The sequence below is a fragment of the Pongo abelii genome, chromosome 9 (assembly GCF_028885655.2).
Source record: "Pongo abelii isolate AG06213 chromosome 9, NHGRI_mPonAbe1-v2.0_pri, whole genome shotgun sequence".
NCBI classification, from domain to species: domain Eukaryota; kingdom Metazoa; phylum Chordata; class Mammalia; order Primates; family Hominidae; genus Pongo; species Pongo abelii.
Window position 1 is genome coordinate 71,428,634 of NC_071994.2, and position 27,721 is coordinate 71,456,354.

General features: G+C 36.3%; 1 protein-coding gene and 1 pseudogene across 1 annotated transcript; one reads left to right on the forward strand and one right to left on the reverse strand.

Moving 5' to 3' along the window:
- Positions 1–8,504: 8,504 nt before the first annotated feature.
- LOC100453477 (olfactory receptor 52N2-like) lies at positions 8,505–12,122 on the reverse strand (annotated as a pseudogene).
- Positions 12,123–18,572: 6,450 nt separating this feature from the next.
- On the forward strand, positions 18,573–23,370 carry LOC100451253 (olfactory receptor 52N1). The gene is made up of 2 exons (XM_054526187.1): positions 18,573–18,727; positions 20,986–23,370. The coding sequence occupies exon 2, from the start codon at positions 21,030–21,032 to the stop codon at positions 21,990–21,992; it is 963 nt and encodes a 320-aa protein (XP_054382162.1). The 5' UTR covers positions 18,573–18,727; positions 20,986–21,029; the 3' UTR covers positions 21,993–23,370.
- Positions 23,371–27,721: the final 4,351 nt, after the last annotated feature.

Sequence of the window (27,721 nt, forward strand, 5' to 3'; positions counted from 1 at the left end):
CTTGCCTCTGATTTAGACTAGCTTGCTCATCCAGTCCCTAGCACAGACACATACAAGTCTCATTTGGAAAGGTCGGCCACTGACTTTGCTAATGTGGACAGACCAGAATGCATGGCCTATTCAGACAGGGAGATTGACTTCTGTGAAGCGTCAAGGCTCAACATATAACTCACCCACAGCTCACTGATATCTGATGCTTCTCCCACACAGAGAAATGAGTTAGGACAAGAAGAATGTTATTCTAAATGAAGTCCTTATACTTGAAGTAATAAGAAGTGTAGAATAATTAATTATACCCTTTTCCCAAATCTCTCCTCCTTTCCTTAAACTTACTGCTATTTGTTCTTTCTCATAATACAATATCTTCTTGTACTAAATTCAGATTGTGATAGCCTCTCCTGAATGACTACTGGGTAAATAACGAAAGAAAGGCAGAAATAAAGATGTTCTTTGAAATCAATGAGAACAAAGACACAATGTGCCAGAATCTCTGGGACACATTTAAATTTCTTGTCTTCAATTAGCCCACAGAATAGTTAAACTATCCTTGGGCAATGGTATTCATGTTTCAGCTTTTTTATAGAACTGCTTTGAAAATAGCTTTACTTTTTTTTTTTTTTTTTGAAAGACAATGTAAGATACAATACTTTTCTCTGAGTTTCTCTTCAAAGATTTAGCCTGCTAACTTCCTGGTCTTTTGTTCTCAAACTCAACTTTCCTTTTCCTTAGTTACTGTAAAACAGCTTACCGCTTCCCATCAGCTCTAATCAATAACTCACATCTGTTACCTTAGTTACCTGGACTCATTGTTCTCCGGAAACTGCACATCTCACATGCCTCACCACTGTACCCCATGTCCCCCTTCCCTTCCGTATTTAGAAAGATATTTGCAAGTAGCCAATCTGGTCAGCTCAGCCCATGGGGGAGTGACACAGCCCATGGGGGACCCCAGCCCATGGGGAGTGACACAGAAGTAGAAACTACTGTCAGAGATAAAAGCTCCCTGCTCTCCTTCCTTCCCTGTGCTCTTGTGATCTTGATTGATGCGAGTGAATCATTCTGGAGGTTGAAAGTGCGTGAATGGTAGCAAGCGCTAATGCTGCGCGGAATGAATGAGTCCAATCTGTGGCTCCGTGGTCACCTCATATGGGGGCCCCATCAGGGGTTTATGCTGACCCGCCATCAAGGCTAAGAGGTACCTGAAATATTCCCACGAGGGAAGCGGCCAGAGTGGACAAAGCGAAAGGATGCAAAGAGCTTCCAGCAGGTGGGGCTAAAGGATAGGCGAATTGAGCCTCAGTAAAGATTCCAGTGAAGGATAGGCAAGAGATCCCCTAAGGGGTTGGGCCACAAGGAATCGCCCGCCAAATAGGCAAGAAATCCCTAATATGATGGGGTTGAGCCACAGCAATCCCCCTCTAGGCAAGAAATTCCTAATATGAGAGATTGCGCCTAGCCAAGACCCAATATGGGAAATATTACAAGCAAAAATGGTAAGAATAGTAACAAAGATATATACCACCTGAAAGTCCCCTAAGTCTCATGAAAAAAGATATGAATAGTAACAAAGATATACCACCTGATAGCCCCATAGGTCTCATGCTAAAATGTTGGGAAGATAATGAAAGAACTAAACATAAGAAAAAGCAACAAATGATAAAATATTGCTTTTCTATTTGGACTCAAAGACCTAACCTCAATCCCTCAATCTTCTGGCCAAAGTTTGGGTCAACTGAGGATATACTATGTCAACTTTTAGTTTAACATGTAAATAATAAAAGCCCAGTTTCTCAAGAAGAACTGGACTATGCTCTTTTTTGGAGGCAAAGACCTGTCCTCCCTTTCACTTATGCACCTGCCCCTACTGTGGAGACAGTGAAGGAGGGTGCTCAGAGGATCCTAGCAAAGAAAACAGCACATAGGATTCCCTGGACCATCCTCTACCTAATGCCCCTAGTCCCCCACCTAATATCCCCAACCCTTCCCCCCCTCGGGCCCAGCCTAAGTCCCCCTCTCTGAAAGGACTCCAAGCTCCTAATTCGCCAGGTGGCTTTTGCCAGGCTAGCAACATCAAGGATCTGCCTCAACATGTTGTCGTTGTCGTCCAGCCTCTAGTGCGCCCCCACAGCAGAAAAAGCCCATGCTCTGCCGCAGCCTATGCCCCAAGCAGACTACATTATGGGACATATGTCTTACTTTTGCCAGGGTCAAGTAATACGGGCTTCAGATGCAGCTCCAAGCAGCTAGGCACCCCCGCGGCTAAGTTTCCTGAGCAAGTAGTAGATAATCTTTCAGCTGCTATATCCGCTAGCATTTATTATGGGTCAGGCCAGTGTTAAAAGTGAAAATATCCACCAGAAAAGAACTTTGATTCTTTAAAGTCACTTATATTAAAATGTGCCACCAGAAAAGTATTACATATGTATGAGTTTAAAAGGATAGTTTAACATTAACTACTGATAATTCACTTAATCTAGCAAGTTTCTTAATGAGATATCCAAATCTAAAAAGAAAGCACATGTGTTTAGATTTAACTGATTACAAACGTCCGGCCAAACTTAGAAGAAACCCTCTTCAGGAATGATTAAGGGAAAAAGAACGCAACAGGTGTTCAGTAATTAATAAAGAAGTTCCTAGAGAAATTTATAAGCTGTCTGCACTTAGTCAAGCTTTAAAATACCTGTAGGACCAGGAAAGAACCATCTATACTAATTCTAAATACACCTTTACAGTGGCTAATACATTTAGCAAATTTCAGACTGGGTTAATAGTAAAAGTCAAAGCCTTGTTCATGAGGAGTTAATCACCCAAGTATCTATTGTCCATATCCCCAAGCACCAGAAAAGCCTGTCTTTTAAAATAACCTAGCAAATCAGATAAGCCGAACAGGCTGCTGTTTCTCCTGTAGGCACTAAAGGGAACTCAGAAAAATATTACCCATTAAAGACCCCAAGCCATGTATAACACAAAGTTTATACTTGTATAGGAATTTATACCCTTAGCCAAACAAGTCTAGAGACTTGGTTGCCATACATGAAATGTCTTCTGTCTTCCTATTACCCTATTAAGTCCAAACTACCTCCCAAAACAATCTACTGCCAACATTCCTACATACTTGGTTTATCTTCCACTTTCTCTGCTCTCAGAACTCAAAATTTTCCGATACAGGTGCCACCCCTAAAGTTCCCAGTACATTGACACCAGCCTGAGAGCTGGCCTAGTGCTTCTAACCACTGAAACTGCAGTCCAAACAGCAAGAAAAGATACCCGAGTCAAGAAAGCACCACCATCCCCAAAGTCATGGACCATTATTCAAGGGAAAAAAACCCTCAAACTAAAGTTAAGGAAAGTTTAACTCTCTTTTATCTATTCTATTACCCTTTCTTCTTTCCTCATTCTATTGCTGACCTTGTTATCAACGTAACTAAGTCAGACTCACCCGAAATCATTACCTTTGTTGCTTGCCTTGTTATGCCTTGTGAAGAGGAAGAACAATGGCAAAGGTATGTCTCTCCTTTAGAAAAATACCTCTGCCCCTTCAGAGAAACCACTGACCTCACGCCTTGCTCATGGTGGGGGTACCAAGGCACCTCAAGTTAGGAGATATGTTCTCAATGAGCAGATGTCATCCTGACTACCAATGAACACGGCGGGACTCCCCAGAAGGCCGTACCAACCTAAAATCTTACCTCCTCCTTACCAAAGGAACCACCCCCTGTAATTGCCAACTTTACCATTGTAACCCAGTAACTATCTCTATTAACGCCCCTACCTCTACCAACCATACGCTTCCTTTAGAAGGCTTTTACGGCTTAGGGGCAGAGGCCAATGGATACGACCCTGTAGGCCTCTTTAAAATACACTTTATTGACCCTCCTTCACCTTCTAAACTTTCTACCCTGCCCAACAACAATGCCAAAGTAAATATTGTAGAAGTGAAAGATCTAAGACAAACTCTAGCAATTGAAACAACATACCAAGATATAAATGCTTAGTTGGGATGGATTCAGTCCGCAGTTTGAACAAAAGCAATTGTTATTCTTGTGTGCAAGCAGACCAGAGGCTCAGATTGTCTCCTTTCCACTAGGATAGTCCTTCAGTCGACCAGGCATGAGCTGTATAGTAGCTCTTTTCCAAGATTCCACAGCCTAAGGCAACAATCATGCCAAGCTCTCTCTCTGCTATATCCCAAAGTCCAACACCCTGCAGGTCAGCCCCCGAGGGCCATTCAGCTTCCACCTCCCGACGTCAATTTCACCTCATGTCTCTCATGGCAGGGGGAGAACTTAACGCTCCTTGGAAGCTTAACACATTGCAGCAAGCTTAGGCCCTTCCAAGAGCTTACCCATCAGTCTGCCCTTAGTCATCCTTGAGCAGATGTATGGTAGTGTTGCAGTACACCCTTACTGGACACTCTGCCAAGTAACAGGAGCGGCACTTGTGCTTTTGTCCAATTGGCTATCCCTTTCGCTCTAGAATTTCATCAACCAGAAAAAGAAAAATCACAACACCGAAAAATAAGAGAAGCCCCTTATAAGTCTTTTGACTCTCAAGTTTATATAGATGCCACTAGTGTCCCACGAGGAGTGCCTGACAGGTTCAAAGTCCGAGACCAAATAGCTGCAAGATTTGAATCCATATTTCCACAAGTAACTATTAATAAAAATGTAGCTTAGATAAATTACATCCATTATAATCAGCAGCAATTTATTAATTACACCAAGGATGCTATCAAAGGAATAGCTGACCAATTAAAGCCTACTAGCCAAAGAGCTTAAGAAAACAGAATAGCTCTAGACATGTTATTAGCCAAAAAGGTGAGGTTTGTGTTATGATTAAAACCCAATGTTGTACCTTCATCCCAAACAACACTGCCCCTGATAGGAGCATAAAAAAGGCCTTACAAAGACTTACCACTTTATCCAATAAACTAGCTAAAAATTCTACAGTCAATGCCCCTATTTCAGGATGGCTAAGAAAGTAGTTCAGTAAACGGAAAAGAATCATAGCCTTAATTCTTATTTCTCTTGCAATTGTAATAAGTGTACTCTTTCTTGTTAGGTGTTGTGTCATACCACGCATCCATAGGCTAATACAAAGGACTGTACAAACAGTACTTACTAAAGCCTCCCTTAGTTCTCCTCCACCTTATTCAAGTAAGCTTTTCCTTTTAGAAGATCAAATCGAATGGCAAAGCCAAGACATGTTAAAAGTGTTTGAAGAGAAAGAATAATAAGAAAATTAAAACGGTGGAATTGTAAGATACAATGAATTTCTCTGAGTTTCTCTTAAAAGATTTAGCCTGCTAACTTCCTTGTCTTTTGTTCTCAAACTCAACTTTCCTGTTCCTCCTTGTCCCTAGTTACTGTAAAACAGCCTAGCTGCTTCCCATCAGCTCTAATCAATAACTCACATCTGTTCCCTTTGTTACCTGCACCCATTGTTCCCCTGAAACTGCACATCTCACAGGCCTCACCACTGTACCTCAAGTCCCTCTTCCCTTCCATATTTAGAAAGATATCTGCAAGTAACAAATCAGGTTAGCTCAGATTGTGCGGTCTGACCCCAGCCCATGGGGGGAGTGACACAGAAGTAGAAACTACCGTTAGAGAGAAAAGCTCGCTGCTCTCCTTTGTTCCCTGTGCTCTTGTGATCTTGACTGATGCAAGTGGCACCCTTCTGCAGAAGTAAATTGCCTTGCTAAGATAACTTTTGCCTGAGTGTGGGTTTCACTTTGTGGCACTGAGCATTTATTCCTACAGCATTTTTGTATCCAACAACAAGCTATATCTACAGTTTTTTTTTTAATTTAAGGGAAAGTATATTTGTCACTAATTTATAAGAGACAGAACTCAGGGAAAGAGTGAGATATTAGTTATATTTTTGGCTTAATTTTGCCAGTTCAGTAAAACACAAAACACAACTGTTAGCAGAGACTTGTGAGAGGAAGCAGTTCCTGTGGAATGTTTGCTGTATTTTGTGTCCTCCCACCTGTGTTGATACATGTGGCCCATCTGAAATGATTGACTAAGTGGTTCTGGAGATTCTGTAGAAACAAGATAATCTTCCCTATACTTTGTATCACTTTGTCATTTTCTTTTTCTTCCTTTCCTTTGGGATTATTAATATATCTCTTATAGTTTGAAGAGGAAACATGTTTTAACAAATTGAAATCTCAATGTGAGTTCTTTGATACCTTGGTTCTAGATCTAATCTAACTGTGTGAAATTGATGTAGGAATATTGGGTCTGTTTCAGAAAGCTTGCTGATCTCTGTCACCCAACACTTGGTCTCTAGGGCACAAGATGCAACTTGAAATAAAATGTTTTCCACTATCTTTCCCAGTCCTCTTGGTTTCCCTCTGCTTCCCTTTTATTTCCTTCCCTCTTCACTCTCTGTCTGTCTGTCTCTCTCTCCCATCTCTCTCTATCTCTATCATCTCTATCTCTATCTCTATCTTAATCTCTATCTACATCTCTATCTCTATCTCTACCTCTATCTATCTCTCTGTCTCTTCTCCCATGAATACTGAGTAGAATTTTGTTCTATGGCCATCCAACTTATACTTCTTTTTGAAATTTCTCAAAGATATTGGCCTGCTGGCTGTAATCCGATTTTGAGTCTTAGTTTTCAGTCTTTTTTTTCTTCGTGAAACCTACTTTTGAATTTGTAATGATGAAGATAACAAAATTAATTTGCGATTGTTACTCATTGCCTCAAATCTTATTGATTGCATTTTACTTATCCAGATTTTAAGGATACGTTCTTGTTTTACTTTGTTGCTGTTGCTGTTGTTTCTTCCCCCACCTCCAGCTTAGGTCTATTAACATTATTGTTTTCAAATTTTAATTGTAATATTCTATGATTCATACAGTCTTTCTGCTTGTGTACCTCATATTCTTCATTTATGTAATACCTATCTCATAGTTTTGAAGTAAAAGTTTGGTAAAATAATAAATATGAAACATTATTGTAATATTAAACCATGTATATGTTTTAAAACGACGGTTTAGGAAAAGTAATTTATTGATCTGTTTGATAGTGTTTTGAATGGCTTAAATGAAGTTACCTGATAAAGAAACTTTACCAAATGAAAAAACCTAATTCTAAGATATAACAGCTTTACTATTGATAAGCTTATGATTTACATTACATAGAGGCACTTTATAATTTTAGCTTTTAAAAAAAAATAAAACTCAGGTTTTACTCCCAGGTATAAAAATCTTATTGCAAAAATACATGGTGTGGTTAATCTATTTTACTATTTTGCTATTTGACTATGTATAACATGATATTAAAATATATCATTTATATTAGCAAATAAGAATATAATTTTCATCAATATAACATCTTGACCTGCTTATCTATTTATACTTATTTTGTGATCACAGTCTATTTATTACTTCAGTTTTCTCTTGGATTATGTTCTTATTATTTTTCTCATGTTTAATTCAATCTTGCTATTACTAAATACCACATTTACCATTCTAATACTACCGTGCACTTTATCTCTGCTATTTCCAGAAATCTAAATAAGGTATAGTGTTCCCACAGTATTCATGAGGGAGTGGTTACAGGACACCTCCCATAATAAAATCTGTGGATGATCAAGTCATTTATGTAAAATGGTGTGGTATTTTAATATAACCTACACGCATCCTCTTGTATATTTTAAATCATCTCTAGATTACTTATGATACCTAAGGCAATGTGAATTCTATGTAAACAGTTGTTATATTGTATTATTTCTGTTTCTATCATTCTTATAGTTGTATTTTTTTTTCCAAGTATTTTTGATCTGCAGCTGGTTGAATCCCAGGGTGCAGAACCCACATATATGGAGGGCCAACTGTATTACTTTCTCCATTGTCCTTGACCACTCTACCTCTTTCTCCATCTACATGAAACTCAGATCAATCAGTCAAGCCCAGACATCTTTGATTGGCAAAGTATATAGATTTCTTTAAGTCTTCTTTCCTCTACATCTCTCCTGTCCTCAAACAGCTGTCAAGTAGTATCCATTGTATTTTCAAAATTATTCTTGACATTAACTGCAAAGAGTATTTCCCCAATTGTTATCATTCTAGTAACCACATTTATTGCAGCTTCATTTTTGTGTGCACTGGAACATTCATATAAATCCAAATACTTACCCAGGCAGCAGGATGTCAGAGATAAATGAGCAGGCAAAGATGTTTTTCTATAAAGTTATACAAGTGTCACATAAATATAGACTAGAAAGGATAACAGGACACTTGAAATTCAGTCCATTCGACAGGTCTAACTAAAGTTAAGTTTTGTAAAATGTATAATTATGTCTTGTCTGTTTTATGTCTTTTATCACATTGAGGTCTTGAATTAAACATTTTGTGATTATTTAATAAAATTTATGGCAGAATATTCACATTTTTTCCTGAGTCCATAGTTTTTGAACCTTACATTTATTCTCTTCCTCTATAACTTTCTTTATCTTTATGCTGAATTCAGACTTCTATATCATAGATTTATGTCATACTTAAAATACCTTTCTCTCTATAAAACAATTTGATCACTCCTTCACGGATCTGCTTGGTCTTCACTCCATAGACAATTGGATTTAAGGTGGGAGGCAGCATCAGGTAGAGGTTGGCTATAAAAATGTGAACATGATGAGGTATGGTGTGTCTCCCAAAGCGGTGAGTGAAGAAGTTGAAAAAGGCTGGGACATAGGTGATGAAAATAGCACATATATGTGATGTACAGGTACTGAAGGCTTTGTGGCAGCATCTGCAGATGACAAATTCACTACAGCACGGATAATCATGGTGTAAGACATGGAGATACAGAACATGTCAAACCCCCCAATCAATATGGCAGGTATGAGACCTTAGATGGCATTAATCTGGACATTACCGCAGGATAATTTGGCCACAGACATATGGTCACAATAGGTGTGGTGGATGAGGTTGCCCCTGCAATAGGGAAGACGCTTGATCAGGAAAGCAAATGGAATCATAAGCAACACACTTCGAATGAAGGTGACAAGCCCAACTTTGGTAATTACAGTGTTGGTGAAGATGGTGGAATAGTGTAGAGGTAGCAAATGGCCACATAGCGGTCTAGAGCCATAAGCATGAGCACCCCAGACTCCATGCCTGTCAGCATGTGGACGAAAAACATCTGCACAAGGCAGGCATTAAAGCCAATTTCCTTGAGGCCAAACCAAAAAATACATAACATATTGGGAACAAATGAGGTGCATCCAGTAACATCTGTAAGAGACAGCAAGGCTAGGAAGTAGTACATGGGTCGATGCAGGGCCTCCTCATGGCTAATGAGGTATATAAGTCCACAGTTCCCCAAAACAGCAATGATGTACATGAAGCAGAAAGGCAGGGAGATCCAGATGTGTGCAGCTTCCAGCCCAGGAACGCCATTGAGAATGAAATATCTTGGTGTGAGGCTGGAGCTGTTGGCTCCATGCACGATGCTCACCAATTACGAAACATGCTAGTTTTTGTGCCAATAAAGTTGTCCCATATAAGGAGAGAGTAGTGAGATTATTTCCAGAGAAAAAAATATAAAAAAGTATTTTTCACATTCTAAATAATAAATTTAGGGAGAAATAATCATTTTGTACCCAAACTATGTTTTTGATTCTATTGAATGGTCCTATGACTGTAACTGAACCAACAGAATAAAAACATATTGTAAACATAGTGCCACAGCCCTGGCCTGGCTTGGTTTTCCACTGGAAACTCTGTTTATATGTGTCTACTTACATTCCTGGGCCATTTAGTAATGCTTGACTTTGCAACCTCAACCAATTTCCAAATTATGAACTCTATTTAAATAACACTGATTTTCTTAATTCACTGCATACTATCCCTTCTTTCAAGAAATACTTTGAGATGTGTCCACTGGGTTATAGTTAATCAAATTATGTCAGCACCTACCAATTATGCACTTCTATTATGATTCAGCTTGATCTATATACAAGTGTAAACCTGGCAAGTCTGGATTTTCCAAGTCAGAATAATCAAGGACAGAGATGTGAAGGGCCAAAAACGTACATAATAAGTTACAATTTATAAATCATGGCCATGTGTATTTTGTATTCGTCTCTTTTTGTATTATTTCAGGTTTCTTGATGGTAAGCATGAAATATTTTTGTAATGTTTGCATTTAGCTAATAACATTATTAAGCTCTATGTAATTTTCATGCTTTTTGTTAACTCTCCTCAAATCTCTGTGTTGATAGCATGATATATATAATATAAGCATGATATATATGAGCATGATACATATGATAAATCCATGATATATATCACCCTTTTATATAAGCATGCTTACATATACTATTAATATACAGTGCATGTATTACATATGATCATAATTTTATACCTTCTTTTGATGTATTATTTTTAGCCACCAAAAAACTATAGACAATTATATTGAGTAGGATAAAATCTTTACTAATTTTTTAGTCCAGTTTTTGAGAATGCTTAGCTTTCCATCTTTCTTCTGTGGCCTGAAACATGAATCTAACCTTGAAAGCTTTTCTGATTAAAGTTGTAAGACTCCATAGTCTTACCTTTTCTTTCTTTCCTTCCTTCTTTCTTTTCTTTCTTTCTTTCCTTTTTTCATTCTTTCTTTCTTTCTTTTTAAAAATATTTCCCCAGTTATTGGTTGCTTTAGATTACCAAATTGAATTATTCGTTTTTCCATATCATTGCAGTTTAACAAATTATTTTATATTATCTTCTGTTATATTTTAATCTCCTTCAAAGTTCTAATTTTGATTGCTTCTCTCTCTCTCTCTTTCTCTGTGTGTGTGTGTGTGTCTGTCTGTCTGTCTGTCTCTATCTCTATCGCTGCGATGGGATTTAATCTAGAGTTTTCTACAGAGTCTTTTTAACCATTAATTAGTGGAAATCTTTTCAAGTGTTGCTGTATAAATAATCTCAGTATATAAAAAAGATAAAAGTAAAACCTTCTAGAAAACAATAAAAAATAGAACTGATTATTTTTAAAGCATTTTGCTTTAAGGCAAAATACTTTTAATGTTAAGTAAAGTAAACCGTGTAATTTTTCAGCACAACCTGGAACATAATAAGAAAAATACATATACTATCGCAATTATTGTTAGTATTATTATCATTATATTGCTCTACAAAATAAGTGAAAATAAAATTATGTCCAGCCATCCCTTAAAACCTCCTGGATACTTCCGTCTCACTCAGAGCAAACACCAACATCCTTGTATTTGTTTACAAAATCCTACACAATTAGGACTCTTTTAAATATCTAAATGTATCTCCCAGTATTCTAATTCTCATTCTCTCAGTCTAACCATACCTACTGAAGTTTTCTCAAGCTTAACAAACGTACAATTAAAGATATTTCTACTTGCAGTATCAATGCCTGCCATGTTCATCCCAAGCTGTATAATGAATGGATGGATGAATACATTCTGAAATCTCCTTTTTGGATGGTCCTCCTCCTTACACATAAATACCTTAACAAATTAGTGTCACAATAAACTTTGAAAAATAAAAATGTATTAGGAAGACATGATTTCAAGTTTCAGGATGTCCTTAATCTTACCTACAAAAATTAAAAATTAATGAAATTGGAGATATTTAGAATTGGGAAGAGTACATGTAGTAGATGCATGCAAATTGTCTTTTGTATTATTTTGCATATCCCCAAAATAAACATATTATAAATAGAAAAATGTTACAGAAATGTAAATTTGGCTTCGAGGAATGTTGCCCATTCACACCAATAAAATTTTCTAATAAGATAATGGGATCACCACCATCTGAGGTATCAAACAGTGGGAAAACGGCATATGTCATTAATGTTGTCAAGAACTTGGGCTATATGATCACTAGAATTTCTTCCAAGTGTTTTTTTTTTTAACTTTTAAGTTCAGGGATACAAGTGGAGGTTTGTTCCATAGGTAAATTTTTGTCATGGGAGTTTGTTGTGAAGATTATTTCATCACCCAGGTATTAAATCTCATACCTATTAGTTATTTTTTCTGATCTTCTCCATCCTCCCACCCTCCATCCTAACTCTTACATTAATTCATTTTCAATGGTAGAGATGTTACTGCTTCCTAAGGAATACTCCTCCATCTATGGAGGGCAGAGAAGTTTTTCTATTATTGTATAGAAATATGCTTGTCTGTATCTCTTTGTTCCATGTCACATCAGCTTCATGGAATCCCCTTCCTTCAGCACCTAAACTACATTTAATTTTCTGCCTCTTGTCCCTCCTCAAGGCAATTTGCAAATTCCTTGGTTTCAAAATTCTAAAGAGTGAAGTAATTCAGAACTTCCTTATTCAACTGCTGTCTCACTTAAATCCCTCCTATATAGTAGCAATTTTGTGCATTTTATTTGTTTTCTTTTTATCTGAACCATTTTCATCCACACTCACCCTGCTGCCAGATGTTTTTAAATTCCCATTCATGACTGATATTACTCAGAAACAATTGCACAATATTGATGAGGAATCCTAGATAACAAACTTAATATCTTCTCTGGGGATTTTCCAAGCCAAAGTAAAAAAATTCTTTGGGGCTTTACAGATAGATGTCCCATAGGTCTCTGAAAAGGAGGTGAATTTACCTTTGTTGAAAATAGATCTATATTTAGAATATGTCTATGCCTGAGGGAAAAAATTCTCAAATTTTATTATTGATGGGACATGTGAAGTGTCTAGCATCTATTGAATCATAAACCTGGAATTTTACCTGACTCCCTAGGGCAGTTCCATTCCAGTTTCATAACATTTATATATTTATTCATGTGCCATGTGGGTATTTTAAAGCTTTCTCAAAAATATTGAGTAAACAATTTCAGAATCTTTTATGCTAGGGGTTCATTAAAATATATATTCTGCAGTAAGGCTGAGTTATGTCTTTATTTAAAAGGTTAACACTGTTAAATGCACTGTCCCTCCATCACTGCTCCCTTTTACCTCAGTAGAAATATAGCATTCTTTTCTGTTGTAATCCCTGTTAGTACATCTTGATCAAGTTTAAGGAAACATCAAAGGCTGGGATTGAAATTCTCCTCAAAGTAGACAGATGTCTGGAAAGGAATCAAAGAACATCGTGACCACAATTTAATACCTTGGGTTTGTAGAATGAATGCAGTCTATGGAGAGGTGAAAACAGTAAACAGTAATATGATGTAGTGGTACATCTTTCTTTCAGCACAAGCAACTACAACAGACAGAATCCCCACAAATGTAGATCCTTTTTTCTTTTGCAGTGAGCCAGCTCACTTACTGAAACACATAAAACAAGCTCTATGCCATAGAACTTCAGCCCAGAGTGAGCCTTCAATTATTAACAATATGGTGGTGTGTAGCTTTATTCCAGAGCAGATAGCTGATAAATGAAAAACATGGAGGTCAGCTTTCCTTTTAAAACTTGCTGATTTACAATATTAATAGCATTTTAAAAATAATACTTAAATAAATAGTAAGCTATCAGATGCTAGGTAATGCTTCAAGTCCTAGACTCTGCTACAAAGTTCCTCAAGTAAGAAAATCTTTGAAAAATGTCCTTACTTCAGGTATTTTTTGCTTTTTATTTGTTTTCTGAATTAAAACTGTATTAAGAAGAATATCTGCTTATAAATGCTATGTGTATATAATAATGTACTTGTGAAAAAATAGTGAATAAGTGTGAGAAATTAAAATGAAGTCTATTTATCTGGTTATAATACAGGCATACCTTAGACATAGCACAGATTTAGTTTCAGACCACTGCAATAACGTGAGTCACATGAATTTGGGTTTCTCAGTGCATATAAAATGTATGTTTGCACTATACTATGGTCTATTAAGTGTACAATAGCATTATGCCTAAAAAATATATAGATCTTTCTAAAAATATGCTGTTGCTAAAAAATGCTAGTGATTATCTGAGCCTTCCGTGAGCCATAATCTTTTTGCTGGTGGAGGGCCTTTGATTGCTGTTGACTGCTTAGGGTGGTGGTTGCTGAAGTTTGGAGTGATTGTGGCAATTTCTTAAAATAGGACAATAAATATTGCCCCATTGATTTTTACTTTCATGAAAGATTTGTCTGTGGTATGTGATGCTGTTTGGTAGCATTTTACCCACAGTGAAGCAGCTTTCAGAGTTAATCCTCTCAAAGCATACTACTGCTTTCTCAACTAAATCTAGGTAATATTCAAAATCCTTTGTTGTCATTTCAACAATGTTCACAACATCTTCACCAAGAGTAGATTCCATCTCAAGGAACCATTTTCTTTGCTCATCCACAAAAAGCAACTCCACATTATTCATGTTTTATCATGAGATTGCAGCAATTCAGTCACATCATCAGGTTTTGTTTTCAATTCTATTTCTTTTGCTATTTACATCACATCTTTAGTGATTTCCTCCAGTAAAGTCTTGACTCCCTCAAAGCCATTTATAAGGGTTAAAATTAACTTATTTCTAACCTCTGTTAATGTTGATATTTTGACCTCACCCCATGAATTATAAATGTTCTTAATGGTATCTAATATGGTGAATCCTTTCTAGAAGGTTTTCAATCGACTTTGCACATGCACATCAGAACAATTACCATCTATGGCAGCTATAGTCTTACAAAATGTATTTCTTAATTAAATAAGACTTGAAAGTCACAATTGCTTCTTGTTCCATGTGCTGCAGAATGGATGTTGTATGAGCAGGCTTGAAAATAAATTAATCTCCCTGTACATTTCCATTACAGCTCTTGAGTCGCCAGGCGCATTGTCAATGAGCAGGAATATTTTGAAAGGAATCCATTTTTCTTGAGCAGTAGGTTTCAACAGTGGGCTTAAAATATTCAATAAACCATGCTCTAAACATATGTACTGTCATCCAGGCTTTGATGTTCTATATAGAGAGCAAAGACAACATAGAGTTAGAATAATTATTAAGGGCCCTAGGATTTGGGGATTGGTAAATGAGCATTGGTTTCAACTTAAAGTCACCAGCTGCATTAGCCCCTAACAAGACAGTCAGCCTGTTCTTTGAAGGTTTGAAGACAGGCATTGACTTATTCTCTCTATGATGACATGCTCTTCCAAAAGAAGGCTGTTTCGGCCAGACACGGTGGCTCATGCCTCTAATCCCAGCACTTTGGGAGGCCAAGGTGAGTGGATCACTTGTGGTCAGGAGTTTGAGACCAGTCTAGCCAACATGGTGAAACCCTGTCTCTATTAAAAACACAAAAAGTTAGCCAGACGTGGCAAGGGAGCCTGTAATCCTAGCTACTCAGGAGGCTGAGGCAGGAGAATCACTTGAACCGGGGAGGCAGAGGTTGCAGTGAGCCAAGATCGGGCCACTGCACTCCAGCCTGGGCGACAATAGTGAAACTCTGTCTCAAAATAAATGAATAAATATAAATATATATATATATATATATATATATATAGAGAGAGAGAGAGAGAGAGAGAGAGAGAAGGCTGTTTCATCTACATTGAAAATCTGTTGTTTAGTGAATCCATTTTTATCAATGATCGTGGGATCTTCTGGATAACTTGCTGCAGGTTCTCCATCAACATTTGCACTTTCGTGTTATGGAGATGGCTTCTTTCCCTCATGAACCAACTTCTGCTAACTTAAACTTTTCTTCAGCAACATCCTTACCTTTATCAGCCTTAAAAGAATTAAAATAGTTGGTGCCTTGCTCTAGATTAGGTTTTGGCTTAAGGGAATATCGTGGCTGGTTCGGACTAGACCACTTAAACTTTCTTCATATCAGCAATTAGGCTGTTTTGCTTTCTTGTCATTTATGTGTTCATTGCAGTATCCCTTTAATTTCCTTCAATAACTTTTCTTTTGCATTCACAACTTGGATAACTTTTTGGCATAAGAGGACTGGCTTTTGGTCTGTCTCGGCTTTTGTCATGCCTTCCTCACTAAGTTTAATCATTTATAGTTTTTTTTTTTAATTTAAAGTGAGAGATACATGACTCTTCCTTTCACTATACACTTAGTGACCATTGCAGGGTCATTTATTGGCCTAATTTCAATATTGTTGTGCCTGAAGGAATAGGGAGGCCCAAGAAGAGGGAGAGAGACAGGAGAGTGGCTGGCCAGTGTAGCAGTGAGAATACATACAACATTTATAAATTAAGTTTGCTATCCTATGAGTGCAGTTTGTGTAATCTCAAATTGATCTATAGATTCAATATTGTCTTCACAAAAATCCAAGACAGCTTTTTGTAGAAATTAAACAATTAATTCTAAATTATCTATGGAAATGCAAAGGACAAAGGATGTCCGAAGAATCTTTTTAAAGAAGGACCTAATTGAGAGCGCTTACACTAATTTAAAAATGTGTTATAATGCTATGACAATCAGTAAAATATAGTAACAGTATAAAATTAGAAATATAAGTACCACCGAATCTAAAATAAAAGTTAAAAAGAGAAATTGAAGATGACATAAATAAATGGAATGATAGCTCGTGTTCATGGACTGAAAGAATTAATATTCTTAAAATGTCTATAAAGCCCAAAGCAATCTTCAGATTCAATGCAATCTCTATAAAAATTCCAATGTCATTCTTCACAGAAATGGGAAAAAATCTTAAAATATCTATGGAACCAAAAATACCTTAATTAGTCAAAGCAATATTTACCAAAAAGAATAAAGCTGGAGGCACCACACTACAGAATTTCAAAATATATTGCAAAGCTATAGTAATCAGAACAGCATGGTACTGGCATAAAAACAGATACATTGACCAGTAGAATAGGATAGAGATCCCAGAAGCAAACACACACATTAAAAAAGAAAAGGACCTGTCTTCAATAAATTATATTGGGAAAAATTGATATCCATATACAGAAAATATAAATGAACCCTTAGCTTATCTCTTATACAAGAATCTACTCAAAATAAATTAAAGATTCAAATATAAAACTTGAAACATTAAATTAATAAAAGAAAACAGGAGAAAAGCTCCATGACATTGGTTTGGGCAAAGATTTAATGACTATGACCCCAAAAGCACCAGGCAACAAAAGCAAAAATAAGCAATTGAGATTGGATTATATTAAAATGCTTCTATACAGCCAAAAATACCAATAGAGAGATAACTTCTCAGATTGGAAAAAAAATTTGCAAATCATATGCTGGATAAGGACTAATATCCAAAATAAACAAGGAATTCAAACTACTCAATTGCCAAAAAAAAACCCTATAAAAAGTAGAGAAAGGATTTGAATAAAAATTTCGCAAAAGAAGACATACAAGTGGACAAAAAGTATGTGAGGAAATGCTCAGCATCACTAATCTTTGGAGAAATGCAAATTAAAACCATAAGAAGACATTACCTCACACCTGTTAGATTGGCTATTTTCAAAAGGATGAAAGATAAGAGCTGTTGATGAAAATGTTGAGAAAAGTGAACCATTATACACTGTTGTTGGGAATTTAAATTAGTATAGTTCTTTTAGAAAACAGTATAGAGTTTCCTCAAAAAATCAAAAATGGAATTACCATATGATCCAGCAGTCTCACTGGGTATATGCCCAAAGAAATTGAAATCAATATGTTAATGAGATGTCTGCAACCTCGTGTTCATTGCAGTATTATTTGCAATAGTCAAAATGTGTCCATCAATGAATGAATGGGTTTTAAAATGTGGAATATATACACAATGGAATAGTATTTGGCCTTAAAAAATCAGGAAATTCTGTCACGAGCGACAACATAGATGAACCTAGAGGGCATTGTTAAGTGAAATATATTATTTTTTATTATGGCATAGCTATGCTTCTGCACTGTACCATTAGTCTATGTCTTCATATAATCATTGGGAACTAAGTTTCATTACCCTCAGTAGGCATCATTATACCCAGTCCTTAGTAATGAAGCAAAGATATTCATTATTGCTACTCTTGGTAAACATTGCATAGAAGGAAGATCTTAACCAGTGCAATAAGGCAAGAAAAAAATCATACAAATAGGAAAGAAAGAAGCAAATTACTCATTTTTCACAGAGTGAAAAATATGTCTAGATAATTCCAAATAATGTTCATAAAAATGTTATAAATAATAAGCAAATATATCGGAGACATGAAATAAAAAGTCACATATACAACTCAATTGTTTGCATACCGGCATTATTTAAGTTTTCTTTAAAAACATCTTTTTCAATACTAATTTTGTGCATGACATTGTGCTAAGTTTTGAAAAATGAGGCATTTTTCAAAAGGATTTAATTATGATACTCCAAGTGGTTTCAGACATATGTATCTCCATTGTACCTATAAAAAATTATGTCCCCAGGAGTCCCAGACTATAATGACGTCAAAATAGTTCTTAAGACTGCTCCCACTGGCTTAGCCAGTATCCTTAGGACCTAAATATACCTGATTCTTAATTCTCTTTTGTTCATATTCTAAACATACACACATACACAAATGCATTCACCAGGGAAATCACTGCTCTTCTGAGACTACAGTAGAGACAGTAACAACCAAGTTTTTTCCATTACTCAACTTCAGAATATAAAACATCCACAACATACACACATGCATGCATGCGCGCACACACACATATAGACAGATAATAGAAATGTTCCCTCCTCCACTTGCCTCCCAAGGTCTCAATGTAGGTATTATATTTCTCCTTCAGGACCAAGAGGATCACATAGACATAAATATGACTTGATCCATGGATAGGTCTTCAGTTTCTTGAGGAACTCCGGTAGTTTTCAGGGTAAGCAGATTTACTTTTGTTTAAGATTTATTTTAAGTTCAGGGTTACATGTACAGGATTTGGAAGTTCGTTACATAAATTAATATGTGTCATGGAGGTTTGTTGTACAGATTATTTCATCACCCAGGTATTAAGCCTAGCATCCATTAGATATTTTTCCTGATTCTCTCCCTCCTATGGGAGTTCTGCACAGCAAAAGAAACTATCAACAGAGTAAACCAACAGCCTACAGGATAGGAGAACATTTTTGCAAACTATGTATCTGACAAAGGTCTGATATCCAGATCTTTAAGGAACTTAAATTTAGAAGAAAAAAACAAACAACCTATTAAAAAGTGGGAAAAGGATATGAACAGACACATCTCAGAAGAAAACACGTATGTGGCCAACAATCATATGAGAAAAAGCTCAACATCACACTGATAATTAGGGTGAGCAGATTTCTGAATTGAGATTGCTTTATTCTTATTAAAGGGATGGGTACAGATTACAGTAGCTGAGAAATGAGGATGAATAAGAGAGTTGTCAGAAGAGTTATTCTCCTAGCTTTTAAAATGGTGCAGCAGACAAACTGGTTTGTATGTTCCATTTTCACTTTGGATAAAATATTCACATTTCAATTACTGAAACATAATCTTTGCAGGAAGTATTCTATTTATTCCCTCTGGCTGTGAAAGCTAAAAGCAGCATTTCTGAGAGAAAAGAATTTCTTCTGTGATCTGAAAAAAAAGAGAGATAACAGCCTTATTCCATACTTTTCTGTGTCTTGTCTTCTTTTCAGTGAGTTGCCTCTATTTCACATGATAGTAATGTTATTTGAATTATATCTCAATTAGAAAAGTGACGAGTTCATTTATTCAGCCCTAATATTTCATAAAATAGGGACATAAAAGTTTTATAAAAGACACATATGAAAATAGGATAGCCAGTTTTATACAACCTTAAATTTTCAATAGTGACATCCCTGAAGTGACAGGTGGGTCACCTCCGATATGTCAAGGAGGAACTATAAATATCAATATTGATATTTTTAAATTAGAAAGCCTACTTAGTTTTCCTCCAATATCCTTCTATATGGGAATATGCCCCTATCACACAACTTGCTCCTTTTAAAAAATTTTAATCAACACATTCCGGCTGATATAGCCCACTTCTTCAGACCCGTGAAGCCTATTTTCGTCTATTCTGTGGTCATAACTTTGAGTTTTTTCTTATTTTCTCACAGCACGCTATCACAACTAATATTCTCTCCCTTACTATTCAGAAGTGTTTTGCTGGTCCTTGTTCTACCACTGCCTGTTCTTCTGTGGGCCTTGAAAAACGTATTGAACATCTTCTGTATACAAAAGAAACTTAGTTTTGGAAATTACATAGCTTCAAAAATATTTGATAAAAATATTCTTTATTTTAAGCCTCAAAAATATTTGATTATATGGCTGAAGTTTTGATATGGGTAGGATATAAAGCACTATGTTCTAAAGGGAATGTCAATTTATTTTGTTTAGGATGATAAGCATCTTTATTTTCGTTGAATTGACTCTAGAGTCAATTAGACTAGACTGTAATCTTAGGAAAACATTGGATTCTCATAAGTTCTTGCATTTCTAATGATCCTTCATCCTCTATATATCATGGTACTTATAAAACAAGTGGTCTTTTGATGATATTAGAAAGTGGATTATTATTGTTATTATTTATTTGCCTCTAAGATCATTCTATGATTTCGCTTCAAGAAAACTACAGCTACAAGGGGATGATTCATATTTTTCTGTATTTAAGTTTTCTGCAAAACAAAAGGGTGGAGTTTGGGCTAAAACTAGATTGAAAATATTGTCAGTATGTCCATTAGGACAGATTTAATTTGAAAGCTAAGCCCGCAGGAACTACTGAAGTCTGTTAACATTTCAGAATACAACGGAGATCTCTAAGATGGTGAGCACCTAGAATAGAGCAAATATTTAATCAATTCTTGACCACAGAGTTGTTCAGTTCATGGCCAACATTGGCCTGGAGAATGGACTACGTGATAACAAAAGACCCCAGATATTCAGGTCCAAATGTACTGACTAGACTCAGTTTTTCCTGTCAACACCTACTGCTTAAGGCACAGACCCAGACAGTGTATATATCTCATATTAAACATAATAGAACAAATATAGTCATTGATCTACAAAAAAAACAAAATAGCCATTATGGGAAAGAAGACTGATGGTCAGTTACTCCCTGAAATTACTTTTTTTTTTTTTTCCTGCTCACAGAGGCAATGCTATAACTGCTATACAATGAACTTCCAACAGTCATTATGTCATTTCTAAATGGCACCAGCCTAACTCCAGCTTCATTCATCCTAAATGGCATCCCTGGTTTGGAAGATGTGCATTTGTGGATCTCCTTCCCACTGTGTACCATGTACAGCATTGCTATTACAGGGAACTTCGGCCTTATGTACCTCATCTACTCTGATGAGGCCTTACACAGACCTATGTATGTCTTCCTAGCCCTTCTTTCCTTCACAGATGTGCTCATGTGCACCAGCACCCTTCCCAACACTCTCTTCATATTGTGGTTTAATCTCAAGGAGATTGATTTTAAAGCCTGCCTTGCCCAGATGTTCTTTGTGCACACCTTCACAGGGATGGAGTCTGGGGTGCTCACGCTCATGGCCCTGGACCGCTATGTGGCCATCTGCTTCCCTCTGCGTTATGCCACCATCCTCACTAATTCAGTCATTGCTAAAGCTGGGTTCGTCACTTTTCTTAGGGGTGTGATGCTTGTTATCCCTTCCACTTTCCTCACCAAGCGCCTTCCATACTGCAAGGGCAACGTCATACCCCACACCTACTGTGACCACATGTCTGTGGCCAAGATATCTTGTGGTAATGTCAGGGTTAACGCCATCTATGGTTTGGTGGTTGCCCTGCTGATTGGGGGCTTTGATATCCTCTGCATTACAATCTCCTACACTATGATTCTTCGAGCAGTTGTGAGTCTATCATCAGCAGATGCTCGACAGAAGGCCTTCAGCACCTGTACTGCCCACATTTGTGCCATAGTCATCACCTGTGTTCCAGCCTTCTTTACCTTCTTTACACACCGTTTTGGGGGACACACCATTCCTCCCCACATACATATTATTATGGCTAATCTCTACCTACTAATGCCTCCCACAATGAACCCCATTGTGTATGGGGTGAAAACCAGGCAGGTACGAGAAAGTGTCATTAGATTCTTTCTTAAGGGAAAGGACAATTCTCATAACTTTTAAAGTCTTCTGAGATGTTAGAATTTTCTTAGCCAGGTTGAGATCACCAAGTCAATAGGGAGCTCTTTAAATGACACCAGAAATCTGGCCACAGGAATATTTTTATGATAACTCGGATTACTGTACATCTTTGGAAAGGGTACCATCATGATCAAATAGGTAAATACCCTCTCTTATGTTATTCCATGTTCTTTAAAGCCTTTTTACTATAGAGGACTTCAAAGTTCACTGCATTTAATCTTCACAGACATCATCTTCTCTCCTAAATGACAGTCTACACAAATTTGCAGCACAGTGGTTGGATCACTACCACTGGAGTGAAACTTTAAAAAATTTAAATCTCTGGCAAAACATGAGCCGTGTTCATTTATGTCTGTCCTAACTTACTTAGCTCATCATTTTCCTGCCAAAATCACTTAGTTTATTCTGCTTCTATCCCAAGTTTGCCAGCTGTATATCCAGTAGCAACCCACACATATGTTAACCAGAAAACTTCTAAAGTTGTAAATTGAAGCATGCCTGTAATACCCAGAAGCTGGGAATCACACCAATGTCCATCAACATTAGACAACATAAATAAATAATTGTGGTCTATTCAAATATAGTATTAGGTGAAAGAGATAAAAACCCATATTATATATTGTCATTGATGTACAGTTCAGAAGTAGACCAAACTAACTGAGATAATGTTTAACTTTGAGAATGAGAAACCAGGTAATGAGGGGATGCTTCTGAGGTACCGCCCTTGATTAGTTCTTGACCTGGATGGTAGTTGCAGGGTGTATCAACTTAGTGATATTTCATGAGCCTATTATTTGTAATATGTGCTCTTTTTGCCTGTGTACTATGCTTCAACAACATTTTTATTTAAAATAATATGTCTTGAGCACACACTCTCACCTCCCTAAGCTGTGAGACATTTCTTTCTTGCTTCCTATGACAACTGTCTATAGTTTACAAAGTATATATACTTTCTTTTCTTTCAGAAGTATGTTAAATTTAGCATAAATAATATGTGCATATTTGTACAAATCATAATAAAACAACAAATACAAGATCATCATAAAAAAACTAAACTTTCCTTTTGAAAATGTCCTCCATCTAGTCCCTTTTTAGTGATGGCCTCTTAAAAATATTGTTTGTGTAGCAAAGACTTGGAACCAACCCAAATGTCCAACAATGATAGACTGGATTAAGCAAATGTGGCACATATACACCATGGAATACTATGCAGCCATAAAAAAGGATGAGCTCATGTCCTTTGTAGAGACATGGATGAAGCTGGAAACCATCATTCTCAGCAAACTATCACAAGGACAAAAAACCAAACACTGCATGTTCTAACTCATAGTTGGGAATTGAACAGTGAGAACACTTGGACACAGGAAGGGGAACATCACACACCGGGGCCTGTTGTGGGGTGGGGGAAGGGGGGAGGGATAGCATTAGGAGATATACCTAATGTTAAATGATGAGTTAATGGGTGCAGCACACCAACATGGCACATATATACATATGTAACAAACCTGCACGTTGTGCACATGTACCTCAGAACTTAAAGTATAATAAAAAAATAAAAAAATATATATATTGTTTGTGTATGTGTATGTTTTTGTTGTTATTCTTTTTGGTGGTTATTTCTTTTACTCCAAGCTATGTTTAAACTTTAATAAGATTACCAACTACTCTGTTACACACAGTGAGGATTTAATTTAATAACTGTATCTATATCTGTCACCTGTCCTTTCCCTCAAAATATTTTATGTGTATATGTGTATGTATATAATCACACACACACATATAAAACATCAATGTTAGTTATATCTTTAATTTTCTGTTACAAGATAATTACCACCTTGCATTAATTCTGGAAATCTTTTTGATTTGTTTATAGTTTGGTTGCAATAACGGAAAACTAATAAATAGTATTTGAATTACTGTAATTATAGAAATAATTTTCTGAGTGTTGAATATGAATGCTAATCACTTTACAGCAAAGTAGAGATTATATTTTCTTCTTCATTAGTTCAGTATCATCACCTTCATTATTCTTGAAGTATGTTTCCAGTATCAATATTTTTTCAGAGATTTCTGAGAATATTTTGGACCAATCAAAAAAGGAAAGGAGTTGCAGACAATTAGAAAATAACATTTATAACAGAGAAGAAGGAATGATAGCAGAAATATCCAAGAAAAGAAATATAAAGTTGTGAAAATCTCACAAAAAGGACACGAAAAAGGCAAGGCAATGTAAAACATAAAAGTAACAATATAGATCATCTCCTCAGGATGTCAAATGTCTGACTTTATGATTGCTGTTAAAAGAGAAAACTGCTAAAGCAAGGAATAATTTATCCCAACCAGTATGAAATAATTTTTAAAAACCAAATTCAAAACGTGATTTTTAAGAAATGCCAAAATACCTAGAATAATTGTTGATAGAAGACTCAAACCCAGACACACAACTGTGAGGATATGTGACCTACTTTTTATGCAAGTTTCAATATACAATGCATTATTATTAACTCTAGTTACCATACTGCACATTATGTCTTTATAACGTACTCATTTGATAACTGTAAGCTTATATTTTTTGGCCAACATCTCTTCATTTCCCTCACTACCCTAACATGCTTCTAATCTGCTTCTACCCTTCTCTCTGTTTCTATGAATTTGGCTTTTTAAAAATTCTACATGTAAGTGAGATAATGAAGTATTTATCTTTCTATGCCTGGCTTATTTCATTTAGTTTTCCAGGTTCATCCATGTTGTTACAAATGGTAGAATTTCTTTCTTTTGAAGGTTAAATAATATTCTATTGCATATATATGATGTTTTCTTTATCCATTCGCCTATTGACACACTTGCCAGGAAGAATACAGATAGTCCTCTGCTTTATTTTAGCTCATAACTGCATCTTTGTTTTAATTTTCTTGATAGTTATTTTCTTGAATCAATAATCAAAGAAAGTGATTTGAATAAATTCAGTTACTGATAACTTGTTTGTTCATATTTAAAAAGTGGAGGCCGAGAAACTGCAATGCTTATCAAAATTACCGAATTTTTTTTTTTCTTTCTGGAGATGGAGTCTTGCTCATCGCCCAGGCTAGAGTGCAATGGTGCAATCTTGGCTCACTGCAACCTTTGCCTCCCAGGTTCAAGCAATTCTCCTGCCTCAGCCTTCCGAGTAGCTGGGATTACAGGTGCCTGCCACCACCCCCTGCTAATTTTTGTATTTTTAGTAGATCTGAGGTTTCACCATGTTGGCCAGGCTGGTCCTGAATTCCTGACCTCAAGCCATCGGCCCGCCTCAGCCTCCCAAAGTGCTGGGATTACAGGTGTGAGCCACCGCAACTGGCCCTAAAATTACTGAATGTTAAGTAGAAAATCTTCAAGTTCACAAAGGTAGTTTATTACGAAGTTAAGTCGTAATTTCAGCACACCAAGAAATCCAATGTAACAATGACCCTCAATTCTGACTATGGGTAAGGTTGGTCCCACTTACATCTACTTATGGCCTGTTCTATTTTACTTTCCATTATCTGGCACCTATAGTTGGGGGAGACCAGTTACTCATAGAGAACCTTACTGAATAAGGTGGCACATATACGTGGATTGTGTTCAAGAGCATACAGTAGAGTTTTGGTGCAATCTTTCTGGGGGGAAAAAGTCTAGCAACATGAAAGCTTTAAAATTAGCATATTTTTTACTCAGTATCTATTCAGGCCTATAAATTTTCCAATGGAATTAATCATGATTGTGTTGATGTTCACCATAAAGTTGTAACTTATTGGAAATTAACTCAATGTTTTAATTTTAAAAATATGTAAAGGAAAGTTTATAGCCATAAAGTAGCTTTGCTGACTTTGACATATTGCAGAGGAGTCAAAGAGTGAAATATTCATGACATAATGGAAAAAACTGTGATAAAATATCCTCTAAACTATGAATATTCCAAAAATTGTGATTTTCCAAAAAAATTTACACATACCTGGAAATAAAAACACACAAAATCCTAATAGCAAGTGTTTCTGAGTATCTGAAGTATGTACTATTCAGAAGTGCCTTTATTGTTACTTTTTTCTCTTTTTCAACTAATAAGCATTTACTATTTTAGAATTCACAATAATAAATAACAACACACTTATGATATCACACTCATATACATCTTTTATTTATTTTTAATTGCCTTAGACATGAATTGCCAACTTCTAGTCCTAATGGTGGCATAGCTGTGGCATGAGATTTGCTTTCCTGACTGCTCTTTTTTGGAGCCCAGCTATAGTCACAGAAGTTTTTTCCCTCACATATAGGAATCTTTCCCTTAGTGCTCTGTGGTCTCTGGGGTCTCTGAAGCCCAGTTTCACATTGAGACTCTCGAGCATATGAGATTATGCCTGTTTCCTGTGGGAACTCGGCTGGACTAAGCACTTCTGACCCAAACTCTATAAGCTGAAGCCAGGGTCCCCCCATCACATGCATTCCTGGGCCCTCTCCCTGGCATGAACACCTTTCCCATCACTTCTCATCAGGAGCTATTTTGTGGGTAAGAGATTTCTGCTTTCCAGACATTATTGTGTGACAAAGCCTTGCCTTGTTCTAGCCAGTTTGTGTCATCATAAGGATCAAAGACACTGACTTACAGAAAATGTTGTTGGTGATTTCTTAGTCTGAGAAAATTAGGAAGAGTATGTTCATTCCACATTCAAAGCAGAGATAGTACCTGTAAGGGATATATGTTCTTGGTGGACAAGGTACAGGTTAGATGCCCTCAAAAGCTCCTTTAGAATTTAAGGAACTCCTCTCCTTATATTTATTCTTCTTCTTTTTTTTTAAATACGTGCTGCAATGCCAGAGTCAGAGAAGTGGACAGTAAGAACTTTATTATCTCTTAAATCAGGAAAAAACAAATAGCTACAAACTTTTCCCTTCAAGTCACTAGCCCTTCCTTTCCCAGTCCCTCCCTTTTCTTCAGTTGGGTCATACAACTTGGAGTCAGTCAATACAACTTCAATTTGTTGAGTATTCTTCTTTAAGCTGGGTACTGTCCTTTTTCATGGGATAAAATAGGTGGCAGATTTGGCCCATAGACTAAAAGAGCTCACAGGTCAGTAAGGAGACAGGATAAATATAAATTGTTTGAGCACTGGTGCCCAAGTTATCATCCATCATAAAAATGGAGAAAATGTGAGGGTAGCAAAGAGGAAGAAAAGTGAGTTCCAAATAATAATTCTGGTTTGGTTTAAGAGAGATGGGGTTGTGCCTCACCAGTATTTAGTGTAGACAGCACAAAATTCTGTATCTTTGGCAAGCTATTGAACAAAGAGTCCTGATTAGATAGTGATTAGATACTATTTAATTAGCAGATGCATTATAAGAATGTGATTAACTTCACAAGTTAATTCAAATATTAAATAAGTAAATATATTAAACAGGTAAATATAGACAATCAAATAGTACTACTATTACTTTTTTTGTCTAGTCGTGTGGATAAATATTGGAGTTGATATGCAAATCTGCTATTTATGTGCAAGGTAAACCTAAAAACACCAGAGTAGAGACAGAGAAAGTCCTTCTGCTAAGTGCCAAAGGATACATTGCCTGGCATAGATACAGTAGATAATATATATATTTTTTAATTTTACAAATGAAATATGTTCAATTTAATTTGGAGTCCATACACTTGAGACATTCAGATTCAATTACAGCATTTTGTGTCATTAAAAGGTTGA

What these genes read in the sequence shown, in the direction of transcription:
- LOC100451253 (XM_054526187.1), top strand. Translation starts at nt 21,030, where the DNA reads ATGTCATTTCTAAATGGCACCAGCCTAACTCCAGCTTCATTCATCCTA.